Source organism: Oncorhynchus gorbuscha, linkage group LG02 (genome assembly GCF_021184085.1).
Source record: "Oncorhynchus gorbuscha isolate QuinsamMale2020 ecotype Even-year linkage group LG02, OgorEven_v1.0, whole genome shotgun sequence".
Taxonomy (NCBI): domain Eukaryota; kingdom Metazoa; phylum Chordata; class Actinopteri; order Salmoniformes; family Salmonidae; genus Oncorhynchus; species Oncorhynchus gorbuscha.
In genome coordinates, this window is record NC_060174.1 from 23,754,130 (window position 1) to 23,774,774 (window position 20,645).

At 42.5% G+C, this 20,645-nt stretch overlaps 1 protein-coding gene across 1 annotated transcript in view; it reads right to left on the minus strand.

Annotated features, from left to right (window-relative positions):
• Positions 1-18,016, minus strand: part of LOC123991937 (synaptic vesicle glycoprotein 2B-like) — a 35,907-nt gene extending 17,891 nt beyond the window's left edge. Inside the window, exons 1-2 of the mRNA XM_046293389.1 lie at positions 17,852-18,016; positions 1,087-1,835 (exon numbers count right to left, since the gene is read on the minus strand). Coding sequence (XP_046149345.1) covers positions 1,087-1,549 — 463 coding nt within the window. The 5' untranslated portion in view covers positions 1,550-1,835; positions 17,852-18,016. The remainder of the gene's footprint in view (positions 1-1,086; positions 1,836-17,851) is intronic.
• Positions 18,017-20,645: the final 2,629 nt, after the last annotated feature.

Below are 20,645 nucleotides of genomic sequence, written 5' to 3' on the forward strand. Positions count from 1 at the left end.
GAACAGTATGTATCATAGACACAAGGTCAGTAGAGTGGCTATTGATCTCATCTCCTCAGCCACCTGCTGACTCAGTACTATCAACCAGTACAGCCTGATGGGCTGCTGGCCCACTGAGGCTGGGAAGGCTGTGGAGAAAGAGAAAAAAACTGCCCTCTCATCCCAGACACTTGTCTCCTTGGACAGCTTCTACCCACAGGTTTCAAAGGTTTCAAAGTGGTGTCTGACTCTGAATTTCAAATCCAACACTGCACTAGAACAATGTGTCCAACTCTTCAAAGAAGTCCTATTATCAACCCCATTTTCTCAAGTCTAGTTTGATATAGCTCTGTCAGTTCTTATAGATATGTAAACTTTCATCTAGCCTTTGAGTAGAAAACTTTCAACATTTGGATGTCTCTTTGTGTGTTGCAATATTCTACGGCAGTCTCTGAGAGCAACTTTTGCATAGAGCTAGCTGCTTATGTTAGGGTGGAATGGAGAGAGAACCACATTTCCCTCAGACATGGGCCTACAAAATACTGCATAGTCTCAATCAGTGTGATTGGTGGCATGCCGCAGATCGCTCCGGTTGCCAAACTCGTGTTATTTGCTGTGGAGAAACGGATAATCAATTTTTCCCATGCTTCACTAAGCAGGAATATATTGAAGTAAAGTAGAGCATAAAAAGCATCCAGATTCATCTTGAAATCAACTGTGCCATTAGCTTATTTGAGAACTTTTCTAATTTACGGAGCACTTAAGTACCTGCCGGCTAGTTTTGACTGCAAGGCTGCTATTGGCTGGAACCGTCCCCAAGACAATCCACAAATTAGCTTTGATTTTACAGTTTGCACTGATATCCTCAGAATGTCATGCAGGGACTGAATTGTGTCCTCTGATAAATTCTTTCATTTGGTATCAGAACTTTAAGTAAGACTTTTTGAAGATATAACATTATTATTTTCCCATTACAATTCAGACTCTTAATTCAGCCTCTTATTCCTTTTTCCCAGAATGAATTGACCAATACATTATACAAGACAAGTGTTACGTAATATGGGTTGTATGTCTTCGAACAAGTGTTGGCATTTAGCCATGACTCACCTAGCATGCCTTTCTCTCCATTGGATAAGCACATGTCCTTCTCCGCGCTGGGCAGCACGAACCCCACCACAAAGCACTCCACCCCGTCAGCCATGAGGGCTAGGCCCAGCACTATAAACAGGGTCCACTGGAACCGTCCATGCCCACAGTCCTCCATGATGTCCTCATACTGCTCAGCCAGCTCCTCCAGCTCCGTGGCCCCTGCCTGAGCCTGCCTGGCCTTGGCCCTCGCTGCCCTCTGGGCCGCCTTCACCTCGTCAGGGTGGGGGATCCCCTGGTACTCCCCCTCGTACATCTGATCCTCGTCATCATGGCCCTCCGTGGCATCGCTGGCTGCATCCTCCTCCTGAGGGTAGGACTCGCCCTGGTAACCGTAGCCCTCCTGGTCTCCTCCCTCTCCGTAGGTGCCGTAGGGGTCACCTCCTCCTTGGTGGTACACATTGTTCTGGTAAGGGTCAGCCATGCTATCGATGAGACGTTACAGCCAAGTCAGCACTGTTGCAGTAAGATCCTTCAGGTGATTCTGACTAGATTGGCATAATTCTGGGCACCTTGGTCCAGTGTTCTGCTCCGTATGTGTTCTGGTATTCCAGGTGCTACGCTGTAGCTGTTTCTTGTTCCTGTTCTGCTAATCTGAGGAGGGTGTTGTTCAAGTAATATTTTGAACAATACCTGGACTGGAACAATAATGATTGTTTTCGAATAACTACCTTTGACTGTTCAGTTCTTCACAAGGCCTCATGCTGAACCTGAAAGAGGAAGTTTATTCAGTTATGCCATCCATATTTCTTATGATTGATAACAAAATCAATACTCTGTTGATTTACTCAGAAAACACAGGAATGTTTCTTCATTTTGAATAGATTTGACTGGGAGCTGACACTAGAACTCAGACATACTGTATATTATTGGGATATACTGCATATGGCCTATTGACTGTATCTATCTATTGGGTCTCAGCGACAGCCTTGATATCTGCCTGCACTTCTCTCTTAAAACAGAATAAATAAAACAGTTATCCTGCACTTTAGTTTTCAATCTAATTTGTTACCACACAAAAGGGTTATAATGAGACCATTTCTGCTGTTCTAATGCACTCAATACTGAAACACCTTAAGTGTTTCAAATGGAATGAATATGCCTTAGGGGGTTCATTTGTTCACTGGCATGATAAAATATTTCCTTAACATGATCAATTTCAATATGTTCCTTAGAGAATTCCTATTGCTACTTATGCATGTATTTACTAACAATAAGTTACCTCAGGTCATAGACTAGATGTATAATGTAATATGTAATGTAATAATATAACCTCTCAGACCATTCAGCTAACACTTAAACACAACAATGACAACAATAATAAGGCACGACATACCCGATGAGCCTTATAATTGTGTAATTATATATATCACTTTCACAACTTCTCTGTACAGTTAATACATTAACTGGCTGGGTTGTGGGACAGTGTATGCGCATTGATAATTCTAATGGAACTGTTAAGATGCATTACCCGGAGAATGCGATGATTGTGATGCTATTTCTCCCTGCTATCAACCAATCAGCATCCTGGATCCAAACAACCTGTTTTATAATTGTAAATTATTCTAAAGTTGCATATGGTGCAGATTGGAATCTAGATTCTTGTTAAACCTCTGAACATTCATTCTGACATTGAGATCAGCGGAACCGTAACGAATCTCCCCACTAATCCACCCCATAACAGTGCTCTTTAAATCTCTATAGCCAGAGAGAAGTGAGGGAGGGAAGCCACACTGTCACAGTCACAAGCAGGCCTTTTCTTCAGCCCTCTCACACACCAAAGAGCTTGGTAATGCTACAAATGAGATTCGTCTCGCTTTGGGCGATGCTGGCTGGCTGTCACTATTCTCAACTGTCTCTCTGGATAGGATGCCTCCACTCCAACTTATCACTTGTTCCCACCATGTCACTACACTGAGATGACACTATGGCTGCTGTTGAGGGAGTGTTGCCACATGGGCATCAGAGTCTAATCATTCATCTGGTAGGAATGAGGCAAATGTGACTCGCTGAGAATTATCTCTACTTTTTGAATCTTTTAGAAGTTTTGTGAATCTACCCCACTAAATATTCTATATCAGCCAACCTTTGAGTATTTAATAGCCTATTTTTTAGTGGTAGTCAATGAGAATAGGATTCATTTGTTTCTCCATTTTAATCATGGTGTAATGAGGGACACCGGAAGGTACATGGGCATCATCTTGGATTCATTAAACGGATAAGGAGTCCCAGAAGGCCAAGCCAGGAACTGTGTGTGTGTGTTTGTGCGTGTGTGATGATGATTCCCTGGATATACACTACATGACCAAATGTATGTGGACACTTGCTCGTTAACCATCTCATTCCAAAATCATGGGAATTAATATGGAGTTGGTCCCCCCTTTGCTGCTATAACAGCCTATACTCTTCTGGGAAGGCTTTCCACTAGATGTTGGAACATTGCTGCGGGGACTTGCTTCCATTCAACCACAGGAGCATTAGTCGGGCACTGATGTTGGGCGATTAGGCCTGGCTCGCAGTCGGCGTTCCAATTCATCCCAAATGTGTTTGATGGGGTAGAGGTAAGGGCTCTGTGCAGGCCAGTCAAGTTCTTCCACAACGATCTCGACAAACCATTTCTGAATGGACCTCGCTTTGTGCATGGGGGCATTGTTATGCTGAAACAGGAAAGGGCCTTCCCCAAACTTTTGCCTCAAAATTTGAAGCGCAGAATCATCTAGAATGTTATTGAATGCTGTAGTGTTAATATTTCCATTCACTGGAACTAAGGGGACTAGCCCGAGCCATGACAAACAGCCCCAGACCATTATTCCTCTCCACCAAACTTTACAGATGGCACTATGCATTGGGTCAGGTAGTGTTCTCCTGTCACCTACCAAACCCAGATTCGTCTGTCGGACTACCAGAAGGTGAAGCATGATTCGTCACTCCAGAGAATGCATTTCAACTGAGTCCAATGGCGCCGAGCTTTACACCACTCCAACAGACGCTTCGCATTGTGCATTATGATCTTAGGCTTGTGTGTATCTGCTCGGCCATGGAAACCCATGTTATGAAGCTCCTGACGAACAGTTCTTGTCCTGACGTTACTTCCAGAGGCAGTTTGGAACTCTGGAATGAGTGTTGCAACCGAGGACAGACGATTTTTAAGCGCTACAGCACTCGGCGGTCCCATTCTGTGAACTTGTGTGGCCTACCACTTCACGGCTGAGCTGTTTTTGCTCTTAGACGTTTCCACTTCACAATAACAGCTCTTCAGTAAGGCCATTCTACTGCCAAAGTTTGTCTATTGAGATTGCATAGCTGTGTGCTCGATTTTATACACCTGTCAGCAACGCGTTTTGCTGAAACCTCTAAATCCACTAATTTTAAGGGGTCACACTTTCGTATATATAGTGCATGTCTTCCTCTCTGACATCTAATCAACACTTCCCATCCTCCTTCACACACACCCACCCACCCAGCCTGGCTGCCTTCAGCAATACAGCAACATTCTCTCACCTCTCCATGCAAGCACTCTAGATCACACAGCACTCATGCACCAAGGCCCTTCTCTCTACAAAGAGGAAATGAATGGCAAATTGGATGAGAACAGGGAGCAAAGAGGCACAAAGCAATACCTGTGACAGATTGGAGGGTTGTCCTGTATGATACAATCATACTGCATGAATAGAATAGGGGTTCAGGAAAAGAAGACTGCTTATGCCATGAGGTATAGTATCATTAGTAATGCATGGGATGAGAGCTCCCCAAGGCATTGTTCCCACTAGTTTGAAAAGGGTTGTCTGAGTAAAATCAATTTATAATACATTTTGCAGCAGCTGTTCCCCCTGCCCAATTCCATAGCTGTCTGAATGATATTGTTTGTCCATCTGGGTTTAGTTTAAATCGGGAATCCTTAGTTGCTACATACATTTTTGGACTCATAAATTAATTATATATAACCATTTATTCTTAAATGCCTCATGAGTTAATTTAACCGTTGTACCCATCAGAACCCAAAATAAGATTGGTTTACTCCAAGGTTTGTAAACAATGTAAATGTAAACAAACACTGTATAGCCTCAAAGCATAGTTAAAACTATAATTTTGATCTCATGGATGGTCAGTCCTTGCATCCAAACCTCTGTCTATGAATTAGAGAGCTTTTTCCACGTACTTTTGGTCATGTAGTGTATTTTGTTTAATATTGCAGTGGCAAGACCATGAAGCACATGGGATATGGGCCTTGAAGTTCTGCAGCATTGCTGGTTTTCCTCGTGCCCATCTAGGCTCTTAATAAGGGACTGTTTCTCTAACCAATCGAATATACTGTAGAGTATAAAACTGAATATCTATCAATTATCTGTGATGTAGAAAAGAAAACCAGCAGCAGCTTGAGACCTGGATTTGAATAACACTGATGTAGGATATATATTTTCCTTCTTCTATTTCTCTTCATAAAGTGTGAAAATGCATACTGAAAGCCTTGGCCCTGCCTCTATACTGCTGAACCTACTCTAGTGCCACTTCCTTGTTTGTTGACTAAGACAAGTGAAGGTCACGATGCCCATATGGACTTGGCTCAGGGAGGGAATCACTTTCAGCACGGTTGCCAACTCTACCTGATACCCTGTATTCTGAGATCCCAGAGAGATGAGCGGTTCCTTTGAGACAGAACAGGTATTGGACAGAGAGAGTGAAAAAGATCAGTAGCTAACCCATGCTCTGTTCGAAAAGTACTGGTAGCAGAGTACAATACAATGAGGTGTAAATGGTTGAATTCACTGTCGGATAAAGACTGCAGGACAGGCCAGTAAAACATTTGATCAAACACAAATGTATGGCATGTAAGAACCATGTAGGACAGGGTTACTTTACTCTTACCCTATGAGGTTCAGAGCCTGCTGTTCTACCTGATTATTAATTGCACACACCTGGTGTCCCAGGTCTAAATCAGTCCCTGAAAACATTTAATGGAACTGGCTTCGATGTCCAGGGTTGTGTTTGAGGTGTGTACGAGTCCAGCACTGTAGGTCAGCGTTTCCCAACCCCGGTCCTCCAGTAACTTCAACAGCACACATTTTTGTTGTAGCCGCGGACGAAACACCTGATTCAACTCATTGAGGACTTGATGATTAGTTGACAAGTTGAATCAGGTGTGCTTGTCTGGGGCTACAACAACAATGTGTGCTGTTGGGGGAAACACTGCTGTAGATAACGTCAGTTTCTTGTTTTGGTTTATTATGTGGTTTAAAATAATATGTTTTAGTCTATTTCATTTATATTATGCAGGGAGCACCATGTAAAGACAGCTTAAATTTCAGGCTTGCAGGAATCTTACTACATAGCTACATTACGTTTGAATGAGTTATTCTGTTCTCTTGTGATGACATGATGAAAGGAAGGCACTCTAACATCAGGAGAAGGCACAGACCTCTGGAGGGAACCAGCAGCAGGGAATCAAAGATTTGAACAACTCATTGAATAAGCAATAGACTGTCAATAACAGTAGTGTCATAAAGTGACACAGGAAGCTTGACACAGGAGGCTGTCTATGGGAATCAAATCATCCTTGAGCAAGGTAGAATACTTTGCAGGTAGCCTAGAGATGTGCTTTTCAAACAGCGATTCCTTCTCACCAATGTCTGAACAATATTTGACTTTATGTGGGAAGCAGCAACATTAGAAATATCAACAAAATGCAGAATAGTAGGTGATTATTAAAGCACAGATTGGCATATTATACTGTGTTACTTGCACCAGTCCAATATAATATGTGCTTTCAACTGCCCAGGAATTGACCCCTGAATGGAGTTTGCTTTGAGGCATATAGACACTATAACAAAATCTTCTATGCTATTATAGAGCTGAGGTTACTAGAGTGTGTCTAAGAACATTTGCGTTTATAGTTCACTAAATATTTCAGTTGTATATGATAGTTTGCAGTTTTTCCTGCCTAATCACCAGCAGGTATCAGGAGAGGTAGGCTTTATCCACAGTGTGAAGTGACAGCATGGAGTGGATGATTTAGAATCTATAGCCTTTTTAATGTGTTGGTAGGGAAATCATATTTTGTGGTGCGATCAAGTGCTCTTTCATGATGTTACTCAGACCGTGTAATAAATTGCAAATAAAGGTTATGTGATAATCAGCTGAGCCCATCCAGTGCTGTGGTATTTAGTTTAAAGGATATATATCAAACGGATCTCTCTACCATTTGCTATGAAAACATCTAAAGCACATTATTTTGAGTGGAGCATGACATGAGAAACAACAGTTTCTTTACACAGATACCATTTCATGCACACTAAGCCTCCTTCCAGAAATTGAGTGAAAAGGCCATTCATGGTGGATGTCTGAAGTGAGCTTGGTAAATGAAGGGCCATTACTTGATGATGATTACTGTGTATTGTGGTATTGGCTGTCTGTTTCTGCTTCAGTAATGACAACAAAACAAGAAAGGTGCTTGTGGTTTTTATAGACAATGTAAAGGGAAATAAGGAGCTCCCTTAAATCATATTGGAATATCCATCTACATGTATATTTTTCTTTATGCTCATCTAAATTTTCCAGAGGCAGAATGCCAGAGTGAATATGAGGTTTATGTATTGATATTGTTTCTTCTGATGAATTTAAGTGTTTGAGGCAGACACTCCCTAGGCTACATACAGACTGCTCATACACTGCATGTACAAAACATTTGGAACACTTTCAATGACAGACTGACCAGGTGAAAGCTATGATCCTTATTGATGTCACTTGTTAAGCCTTGAGACATGGATTGTGCATGTGTGCCATTCAGAGGGTGAATGGGCAAGACACAATGTTTCAGTGGTTGTAGGTGTCAGGCGTACCGGTTTGAGTGTGTCAAGAACTGCAACGCTGTTGGGTTTTTCACACTCGACAGTTTCTGTGTGTAACAAAAATGGTCCACTACCCAAAGGACATCCAGCCAACTTGATACAACTGTGGGAAGCAATGGAGTCAACATGGGCCAGCATCCCTGTGGAATACTTTTGACACCTTGTAGAATCCATGCCCTGACGAATTGAGGCTGTTCTGAGGGCAAAAGGAGGTGCAACTCAATATTAGGAAGGTGTTCCTAATGTTTTGTACACTCATTCTATATTTTTTTCCTCTTCAGAAAAAAATGTAATATTTAACACATGAACATTGGATGAATCTGACACAAACAAACAGATCAAGTAAACTCCAGTATTTCTACACCAGACAGTGGTGTGTAGGTAGTTTACTAGAACCGACCTGGAGCTGATTACCACCACAGTACAGTGATGCTCTCCTTGCACCACCATTTTATTGTCTGTGAGCTGAGTTTGTGCCAGCCTCCCTCCCAGTGTAGTCTCACCAGAGAGGACAGTCTCTGTTTCCTGACACTGAGCACCACCACGACTACACCAGGTATAGACATCCCGAGCGAGACATTCAGGCACAGGATAGGCACGAGTCACAACTTCCACTCCAGATGACAGAGAATTATACCATTATAAACTGGGTGGCTCCCTGAATGCTGATTGGCTGACAGCCGTGCTACTCCTTGTTGCATCGTGCCTAAGAACAGCCCTTAGCCATGGTATATTGGCCATATACCACACCCTTATTGCATAAATAGACTCTGTGGCAATAGCTACATTTTGTTTGGGGTCTATAACATTATAACACTATAATGCTATAATAGCTGACTCACCAGTTTATGCCCTGCACACTGGGCACAGACGTCAATTCAACGTCTATTCCACGTTGATTCAATGTAATTTCCTTGAAATGACGTGGAAACATTGTTGATACAACCAGGGAACCAGGGCGTGTCCAGTGGGTGAGCAGTGATTCTGATATTCTGGTGTATTCATAATATACTATTTTTTCTGCCCTCTCATTATTAAATCACGCTATGAGATGATGTGATGATTTCAACCTGCATCATATACATTTGCATCCATGAGGTTTGACCTTTCTCTGCATGTCTAAGGGGATGACTCCTCCAAACATATAACAAATCTATTGCAATCAAAAGTATTTATAAACCCTTTTTACTACAGCAGTTATCAAAAAGTGCTTATCCAGAAACCGAGCCTAAAACCCAAGAGAGCAAGCAAAACTCCCTATCTAGGCTACGGACGGTCACTCCCTTGGTACCTGCTGCCTACGTTGGCTACATCTGAGGGAAACTGCAGGTGGTTTGCAGACATGAATCTGTGTCAAGCTGGTACATACAAATGGTCTCTGTTTCCATGGTCAGGATTCTATGGTTTCTCCTGACTTTATGCAAGGAGCAGCATATCTATCAAGTGTCTGAGTAGGAATGTGATCTAGGATCAGTTTTTCCTTTTAGATGACACCATGAATAAGATTACATGGACAGGGGTGACCTGATCCTCGATTTTATATTTTATGTACCTGGTGTTGTTCTTTAAGGGAAAGTTCACCCAAATTACAAAGTGACACATTGGTCTCCTTACCCTGTAAGCTGTCTATGTACAAGGTATTACAGTAATCCATGCTTTGGTTTAGTTTCCCTGGCAGTGGCTGGCACCGTTTCCAAATGCTAACGTTTTAGCATGTGTGGCACAAATCCATTCAAATTATGGGACCGATATTAGCATTTCATCGCAACATGTTCAAATCATCTATTAGTGTGATGATGAGGTTTTTTCTTGGGCAGTAGTACATCATTACTGCCTCAGGGATCAAAGGACCAGAAACGGGCGTAATGCAGATAATCAAGTAGAAAGGCACATGAGAACCAGTGTGGAGCTACAGCCACAGCACAGCAGAGAGCACTTGGGTGCTGCATCACGTGATCGTGGCAACCTTAATAATACAGTAGCAACCTTCTCTAACAACCTCTGTGTCTGCCCCCTGACTAATCAGGACACATCAATGTTTGAGGAAAAGGTTAGTCAGCCAACATGAACCATGGGAAGCCACATGACATACTGATGATATCTGAACAGGTATAGATATAATTCTCAGTTTGTATGTGTAACAACTTTCACTAATTGGCAGGCATGCAACGGATACCCAGAATCTCCATATTAAACAAAGTAAGAAGTCCTTATAGGGTGTGTGTCACGGTGATTATTGGCATGGCTGGATGGAATATACATGTTGACCAAAGAGACTGGTGGTTGGCTGGAACTAACACAGTGCACAATCTGTAATCCCCCGCATTGAGATCAAACCTCAACCAGCACACTTATTCTCAGTGACTGGACTGACCCCCCCGCCCGATCTGTGTCTAGCTCTTTCTCTCTCTAACCCACCCTCACGCTAATGCAGAGAGAGAGCGGGAGAGAGAAAGAGAGAGAGCGTGTGTGAAAGGGACAGAGAGAAATCAGACATTGAGATCGGCTGCCCCGCAATTGAATCTTGCTGAAGACTGCAGCCATGTAATTATGTCCAGCGCTGCTCCGAAAGCTTTAGATTATTGTTCCAGCAGCAGAAAAACAGGGCCAAACATAAAAGATGCAGCACTCCATGCTTCGATGTCAACACTGAACTGATAAAGTCAGGAGTGAAGGATGGCAGGAGGAGACCCAGCTTTTATTGCTGCGTATGAGAAGGAAATGAATGTCTGGCTGAATGAAAAAACAATCCCTCCCTTTCATTGGTGTCTTTCTACACACGAGTAGACTGGTTTTATTAGAGCACGTTGACATCTCTATTCCTTGACTGGATCTAATCTCGACATTAGTTTTTGTAGTCTGGGAAATGTGAAATTTACCCTGAAAAGTGGCATAGGAGTCCATTCGTAACTCATCTCAAACCAGGTTGTCAATTTTCACCAGTTTTCATCATCTCGGTCTGAAAACAAACAAAATAAACTCTGTCTCATGTGACCATCCTCGCTCTCTCTCTCTCTCTCTCTAGTCAGAGGACAACACTTCTCCCATGATCCAGAGTGTTTCAGGTTACTGCCCCGCCTTGCCCATCCTGCCGTGGTTCTCTCTTTGCTGACGCCATGCCCAGCTGGGAGTTACATAACACTAGCTTGTGCCTTTCAGTTGGGTAGGTACTCTATCCAGAACCATACAAATCTATCTATGGCATCTGTGACTCCGTCTATCTGGTTTCGACTCCATCTACTTGGCTTTGAGTCTGTCTACCTGGCTTTGACTCCATCTATCTGGCTTTGAGTCTGTCTACCTGGCTTTGACTCCATCTATCTGGCTTTGAGTCTGTCTACCTGGCTTTGACTCCATCTATCTGGCTTTGACTCCACCTGGCTTTGACTCCATCTATGCCTTTCTCTATCATGTATCAATGTATATCCCCAAGGCCATTAGATTAATATAGAGGACACTATAGGTTTGTTTGGTTGGAAAAATACAGTACTTTATAGAATGCTTCAGAAGTTGATTTAAAACATCTCGCAAAACTGTTACTAGGCAGGTTTCCATTGACCCAGGTTTATTCGACAAACGCAATGTCGCAAAAAAAAATCATTGCGACATGTGTAATGGAAACAGCAGATCTAGGATACATTTTCTAAAGATCGACCACATTTCTATCTGTTCGACATGGGTGGATTTTTCTTCCGTAGAAAAATCTGTAGAAGAACCTTCTTTATTAAGACAAATGATGATGGAAACTTTTTTTCTAATAAATTATGATTGGCAAATAATAATGAAGGTAGCCTGCGGGGCACGTGATGTCAACTATAAAGCTCCACCCCAAAATTCATTGTAAATGCCTACGTCTTGCAAAATCAATTTTCAACTATAAAAATGATGTTTATTTGAAGGAAATGGATTGTCCTTACTTTCAAGAATACCTGAAATTCTTCATCTTACTTTTCTGGTTGGTTGGCAAGTTTCACCATCGAATTACTTCAGATCTACTGGAGTGCACGTTTCACCATCTAATTACTTCAGATCTACAGGAGTGCACATTTCACCATCTAACTACTTCAGATCTACAGGAGTGCACGTTTCACCATCTAATTACTTCAGATCTACAGGAGTGCACATTTCACCATGTCATCAACCGAGGTGATACGTTGGCACATGAGAATTATTACAATATGCAAATATTAGTCAATTATTGCATTCTATCCATGTTGGCTTTCACGGGCTACCTGAGACATGAACCAGATAGGTGGGAGAACATACAGGCTGCCGCCAATATATTAATGCACAATTTGCCTAAATGGGTAATGGAAACCCTTCAACCACAATATTTTCATTCAACAGTGTAGGTTTTTGAGATATATAGTTTTTAGTTGTGACGTCATTACGTCAAGGTGTTTTCAAAGTTCCATGGAAACACACCCTAGCAGGTAATTGTTGCATCTATTTTCTATGCAAACTTTCTAAATGTTTACAGAAAAATCACTGGACAAGTTAATGGAAACATAGCTCATGATGCTGCCTTGTTCTTTTGCATACGTGTTCATTTAAAAGAGTTCTCTTGACATCAGTGTCTGTAACTGGCCTCCTGAGTGGCGCAGTGGTCTAAGGCAGTGCCACTGCGCCATTCAGGAGGCCATCACTACAGATCTGGGTTCGAGCCTGGGCAGTGTCGTAGCCGGCTGCAACCGGAAGACCCATGAGGCGGCGCAAAATTGGCCCAACGTCATCCGGGTTAGGGGAGGGTTTGGCCCGCTGGGATGTCCTTGTCCCGTCTCGCTCTAGCAATGCCATGTGCGGCCGGGTGCATGCATGCTGACTTATGTCACCAGCTGTACAGTGTTTCCTCTGAAGCTGGCTTCTGGGTTAAGCGAGCAGTGTGTCAAGAAGCAGTGCGGCTTGGCGGGGTTGTCTTTCGAAGGAAAGACCTTCGCCTCTCCTGAGTCCGTACGGGAGTTGCAGTGATGAGACAAGACTGGATATCACGAAAAAGGGTAAAAAAAGATAAAAAAGTGCTGTCCTGTCATCCCCTCTTCCCACTAATTGATGTGATGTGAGGATTCCATTGCTTATATTTGTATATCTCCGTTAGAGCCTCATATGTCTGTATTTCTATCTTAATTAGTGCTAAAACAAAAGGAGGTTTGTTTTAAGCATCTGGTGTATCAGATTCAGATCTGATGCTTGAGTGAATCTTGTTATAAAGGGAAGAATACTGTACCTAGTGTTCGGTGTTGTTACGTCATTAAAGTTTGCTGGAGCTTTTTGCGCATAAAGGCAATGACTCATAGTTTAGTCCAAAACAGAACTGAAGCCAAAACCGAATCATTTTACATCTGCTCAAGAAACCGAGCAAGACATTGTAGTCTCAGCAAATGAAAATGTTCACACGTAGGCTAATTTCATGGTTCTGACCTGGCAGTATTATTTTTTATCTTCACCACTGTCACTACCTCTCCATTGCGATGTATTTCATCAACATCTCACATACAAATAAGATAGATATGTTCTGACACATCCCAATTTTGGATGTATGGTAAATATCAGAGATATAAACCAAGCCATCCCTGGGTGGGGGAATAAAATATATGTTATAAGACCTGTTGTGCCAGTCAGGGGCCAGGGTGAGGGGTGGCAGTGTGCTGGTCTCATGCTGTCATCTACCCAGCAAATAAAAAGGGAGAAATAAAAGTGAGAGGTCCATTAAACGGAGAGGGGGAGGCTGATGTCTATTACTCGGCCCTCCAGTGTGTACCGTTATGCTTCAAGGCACATAGAACAGAGCACACATTGGTTTCAATAATTTGTTATTGATTCACTTTCTGGCCCTCAGTTCTTCAAGAACACTACCAATGGACAGAGAGATTCCATATTGCTATGGGGCCTGTTCTACGGATAAAATGGAATTTACTGGATCATTCTCATAGCCTCTTGTTAATTGAACCCACTGTTCATTTCCGGCCAGTCTCATCAGTGTCATTCAACAAGTGTCCTAATGACATTGATGTGTGACCAATGATTCAGCACAGGAGATTGGATATATTGTTAGGAGTAAACCATTGGTCATCAATGATCTTCATGCCCAGGTAGCAATTGAAGATTGCTAATGACATAATATCGCCGATGGTACCTCCTTTGCTGGCAGTGTGTCATCATGAGGTAGCCATACCATCTATTGTAGCTTTACTGATCACCAAAGACAGAACTGAGATAATAACCTCGGACTAGAACTCATCATGATGTTATTGACGAGCTCCCAATGACTGTCACTATGTACTCTCACTACAGTGGCTGTGGGGAGGGACTACTCGGTGTGTGCACCAACAGGGTCCAATGTTCAGGCACACAGAGGACATGTCTCCTATGACCAATATCCCTGGGCAGCTATCACTCACTTCAAAAGGAATGGTCACAATGACAAAGTCAGGGAATCAGTTGGGAAGCCCTAAGCTGCTTGACATGTGTTAAATGAAATATGATGGCATGGGTCTGAACAGCCTTTGTGACCTGAGGGGAGAACAAAGGGTCCACTGGAAGAGGTTCAGCGATGATAGCCGAGCCGTGGGTTTAAGATGAAGTGGAGGATCTTCTGTGTCGTTAGGAGAAGTGCCTCTATGCTGCTGTAACTCATGGTTAAATATTAAAGAACCCACTGGCGTCTGACTGCACATTCTATTTACTGCCTCCTACAATCGTCCATCCTAGAGCCAGAGAGAGACGCTTTCTCTGAGATGGGTCTCAGCTATGCTATTTTCATTACTGGTATTGTTCTGGAAGACCATTGTGTTGTAATTATGTAATGTCCAGGGACGTACTGTAGCGGTAAAATTCAACATTATGAATGGTGTTAGCAGATAAAATAAAAGAACAAAGCTTAAAAACACACACGAAGGTGTTCAAAGAGGCCACGGAGAGAAGGAGGGTCATGAAAAGGAAGAGAGAACAAGGGAGAGAGAGAGAATGGGGGAGAGAACGAGAGAGATGCTTTAAAGTGCAGCATATTAAAGATTCATATTCAGGGACAGTCTGTACCACATTATTTTCAGCCCCAATAAGCCTCAGCTGTACAGCTAAATAGCATCAATAGACTCTTAAGCAGTTAGCATTAGAAGGAATACTTTCAACCATGTTTGAAGAGTCTTGATGATTCACCGGATAGAGCTTCTAATGTATAGTATCATGAATGTAACATTACTGAAGTTGTCCTTTTTATTTAAAATTCATATTTTCTTGCCACAAATGCAATCATCTGCGTAGATTGCAGGCAATTATTTTGTATGTGTACAAGCATTAGCATATTCTATGGCTTTTTCTCATTTGGGTAAAAGTCCATCTTCCTTCCTCTCTCTGTGACCCAGAAACCGATAAGTGGCAGAGTGGTCGAGGAGTGCCAATTCGTTAACAGGCAAACGGTCCTCCCCTCTATAGCCTCCTTTTGGCGAAGAAGCACAAGTGTACCTTACCGTGGAAGAGTTTTGACATCTGCCAAACACTCTTTGAATCAGCTGTTGTATTGTCGCAGGAGAAAAGCATGCAGACATTTAAAAACAATGTGGTACTAAACATTTTAATTACAACTGACTTATTTCATTTTTATCACTTTACAAGGTTCTTTTGATATCCACTCTTGTAAACATCATTTGCCTGATGACGAGCGAGTGGAAAAGGAGCTTATTTCAAACAAGAGCATTTTCATCTCCATTCATATTCCTCGCCACCTCTCCTCGATTACCTTTGACCTTTTTTAAAAGGCGGCGAGAGAGGTTGGAGGAGTGAGGATGCAGGAGTGAGGATGCAGGAGTGAGGATGCAGGAGTTGAGCAAATCTAATTGAGAAAAGGCCGGTCAGTCAATTTCCTCACTCGATAGTGGAGGGCCCACTATAAAAACAAACCACTGGTCCTGGCTCTCAACCAACAGTAAATTGAACTGACCACATAATGTCCCCCTGGTACATACAAAGAGCATTGAGAAAGTATTTGGCATTTGATTAATGTATTTGTTTTATGACAATCAGCATTTCTCCAAATAGATTGAACATCAAATTAAATTACCTATTTAGTTATATTTGTTTTGGGGTTTTACTTCATGCATGAAGTATTGCTAACTGGTTTTAACATAGTCCTGGTGTTTTCACTTTTTAGAAGCTACTTATTGTCCCTGTGTAAATCATCAGACGTACAGCATTGAAAACAACATTCTCTCGACCTTTCAACAGGGACAAACTGTCAGATTGTCAAGATGAAAGTAGACCGTCGATTGTGTTATTTTCCCTTGGGCATCTAAGTTAGCTACAGAACCTGTTGCAGTAAAGCATTGATGTTTCGTCCCGTTGTTTAATATCGAGTCTCCCCTCAACCTGTCTTTTTTGATTAAACACACATTTTACCTGCAACACTTTATTGGTGCACACCATATCAGCCCTTTCTCAAAGCACACCAGCCAACTCAGAGATCTAATCGTCTAAGATATCCTGTCAACTTCTAAATGTTGGATATTTTGCTCTGGAGCATTTGATTGAGCTCTTACACACATACGATCTTCTTCCTGATCGTGGTTAAGATGAATGTGGAATACAGATAAAACGTGACTGAAATACCCAGGGACCTCTCTGGGCCCACTGGCCTCTGTGTCCTGGTATGGAGGGTGCTTATGGGAGTCCCATTCCACCCTCCCATCTGTCCACACTTTGCATGTGACAGCAGGTTAAGAGAGAGTGTAAGTAGGCTTGTTCTGGCTGTTGTCTTCTTAGGAGGAGAATAACGTGCTAACAGGCCAGCTCTGGTTATGTGATCTAAAGACAGTAATGCACCGCCGTGCTTTGCTTCCGCCTTGCATAGGCAAGATTATTATTGATAAATAATGCATATGTTCCTTTCCACTGCAGGAAGCAGCCTGTCCCCTCACACACACACACTCCCTCAGTAAAGCCCAGCTAAGTAGAGCAATAGAACCTACACTAATTTAGCTGCAGCATCACATCAATTCTGTGATCTATGTACTATGCTGTTCCTGTCCATTAGTGTTGTGTATTTTGTCGTATTCTATGTTTTGTGTGGACCCCAGGAAGAATAGCTGCTGCTTCTTCAACAGAGGATCCAGATACAACTTGTATAGCACAGCAACAAACTCTTGGTACATTCTTTGATTTAAACAACATTCTCTCATCCGTAGCACCTTTTACTGCACACGACAGTAGAAATGAATAGCGCTGGATTCTGTGGCAATCGCTTTCATGAGTATCTTCACGATATTACAGTATGTTGAAAACAAACATAAAATGTCAAAATATGCATCTCACTGTTCGTCTACACCTGTTGTTTACGAAGCATGTGAAATCAAATTTGATATGATTTAAACTTCTTTTTTTTTGCATTTGTTTTCACATCCTTGCTATTCTGGTCATGATTTCTTACCCTAACAGTGGTTTTCCTGGTTAAATAAATGAATAATACAAAAATGTAAGTATCAAATACATTTTCATTGGCAATGCTCCATTAATGACTCAAAACATTTCAGGGAAAAGTGTATCTGAAACGTATCTATTGATTGTGCAATATCACCCGTAATCTATCTTGCTGAAATTGGAGTTCCTTCCTTAGTGTCCTCGTCATTTATTTGAAGACCGTGTTTACTTCATTTGCTTATCTGTAAGGTTTTCCCAAAACTACCCTGGAATGATTTCTGTTTTAAGATGTGAAAAAAGTGCTGAAAAGTGCAGGGCTTTTTGAGATCGCATCCTCAGCCTTTGCCTCCAGCCTTTTTTCTAGGATAAAAACACCAGCAAATATTCTATCAGAATCTAATCTAAAATCAAGAGAAAATAATGCATTTGAAATGAAAAAACATCAACAAACAAACAAAAATGTGTCATCTTACCAGTGTTGGCATCAAAACAGTAATTCCTCCTTTAGATAAAGACCAAAACATCCCTTAAAAGAGGTTCAAATCCAGGACTGGGGCCTATGGTCGTAAAGTAACAGAGGATACCCTCCTCTAGCTTCAGTGTACAACTCAGGAACAGATTAGGGTCTGCGCCTGCTATCCTCCCCACTCATCAAAGGAGGAGCTCCCTATCCCTGATCACGCCCACCCCATCACACTCACAATGGTAGAGTCCACCCAACCTCTCTGCAACAAGCTCACACCTCTTCCCCGGCAGGAAGGAGAGACACACTACTGCGCTGAATTGTGTGTGCGTGTGTGATGGAGGGAGAGTGAAAATGAGAGGAGCGCAGAGAAGTGGAGGAGGGATTGAGGCTGGCAGATGGGTGGCTGGTGATACCTAGTCAGTTGCACAACTGACTGCATTCAACCAAAATGTGTCTTCCGCACTGAACGCAGCTCTTCTGAATCAAAGAGGTGCGGGGGGCTGCCTTAATGTCCATGTCATCGGCACCTGGGGAGCCGGTGTTGTTGGGGGGTTAACTACCGTGTTAATCTTTCCCCCAGGTATACGAACCAGCAACCTTTCGGTTACTGGTCCAATGCTCCTAACAGCTAGGTTATCTGATGCCTCGTGTTGGCTTAGGTTAAAGTGGAAATGGATGATCTTGCTGTACTCCTACAATAGACAGTGGGAGGAGAGGCAGCTCAGCTCAGAGCTGCTGTTTGTCTTGTGACACTTTCAGATGGGTTTTCAGGAGAAGGAGTTCAGCAGTGTCACACAGGACAGATGAATTACTGCAGGCCGTCTACAGTATGCTGCTCTGGCTCCTCTCTAAGATGGAGTGATGTTACACACAGGAGGATGCGGCTGGCAGCATACTGTCAAATACAACTGTAGGCTTCCACCCCTTGAATGTTTTACAATAGTGCTTAAAAAATATATTTTAGCGTGGCAGGGAATTGAAGCTACCCTGTCATATTTCTCGTTCATCTTAATTGATGAGAGTGCCTTGGGTAAAATTGTACAGTGATAAATAACCAGCTATTATACTGGAATCAAAGATCGCTGTCAGGATTAGATTAACAGCCACACTGGCCCACAGATTTCTGTCCAGAGCTGTTTATCTGATCCAGAGCAGCAGGCCCTCTATTCTCACCTTTCTGTATACCTAACTGTGGATGAGTGTGTGTGTGTGTGTGGGGGGTGTAAAGCACCAAGGGCAGTCCATATGGAGCATCACCCACTGTGCTCATTAAAAGGCTTGGCCTGGTCCTTGACTTTCACAGACAGATGCTGTGGCTGCTGATTACTCTGCCAGAAGACCTATACTGTACTGAATAAAGGTAATTGTCTTCTAAGATTCAGAAAGTTGTCTTCATTTAATAATATGGTGAGTCCATAAGATGGTCATTCAGGATGTCAAGTTGTCTGACAAATTCCAACTACATAATGTACATAACGTTCAATAAAAATAGTTTGACTGGAAATGGCATCTGTGAGATGAAATAGCCAGTCTGTCTAAAACACAGTTAATTTCTCCTATTACCAGTGACATTCAACTGAACATTTGCAGGAATGACCCAATAGAAAGAATTACATTCTCTGTCTCTGATGAGCCATGAAAAGCCCAGAACGAGAATACAACTTTTGGTACTTCCTATCCTCAGACTATCCTCAGATTGATCATCAATAATTCAAATATCAGCATTCCGCACCCATCCCTTGTATAATAATAATAACAATAATAATAACTGTCTACGATGATGTATGTACTGTACATGCTTCTAAAATGGTGTAGTGGGACTTCCGCTATCGTTCTGTCCTAACTGCACAGCTGTGATGTGGCTGATTCCCCCTAAACCCCTCCCTGTAGCCAGGCAGCCAGGCATACAGGCAGGCAGGAGGGCCCACCCCTGGAGAGGTCCAGTTGGTTTGTCCTGCTGCTGCCTACTAGGACATCATTATGGAGAGTAGATGGCCAACACAGCATAGGGGGAAAGATCCCTAATCCCCATGCCATATAATTCTGCTCGAAAGAGGATTCATTCCAACAGATAGTCGGTCAGGAGGAAGAACCATCCACGACAATCTGTCTTCATTATTGACAATTACTTTACTACAGTATAGTACATTGAAAAAAATATTTAACCTTTATCCATTCACAAACCTCATTCACCAACCTCATTCTTACCGGTCTGACTTAAAATAACTACGCCATCCGGGGCAATTTACTCTCCACCCTGAGAGCAAACCGACAAGTCCAGTTGTTGTAGTCGTCAACACAGGATCGATAAGCTTTGATTCCAACTGACCCCGTGTATCTGTTTGCTTTTCAGGCAGGAGGCTCTCTGAGGTAGATATAGGGATTATGCCGGGTACACACTAGGGGTATAAAATCACATTTGATTATTCTCAGTGGTTTGAATGAGTTGAGTTCAATTCATAATTCCTGGCTGGTTTATATTTCTCCAGTGGTCATCCATCATCCTTTGTATGCATAACCACTTTGATTATATCAGTGTAGCTGCATTTCCTTAAACCTCATAGGGATGACTATGCTTGCCGCCTCAAAATATTCTGCCATAGAATTCGTTTATATGCAGATGACAAAATGCTACATTGCTTGAGAGATGGTATCAGTGACTGGTTAACTGGTAGAGAGAAAGAGAGAGAGCAAGAGCGAGAGCGCGAGAGAGCGAGAGAGCGAGAGAGCGAGAGAGCGAGAGAGAGAAATATATATATCAGCCTGTAGGGGGTGGGTCCTGGAGGAATGGGGAGGGTGTT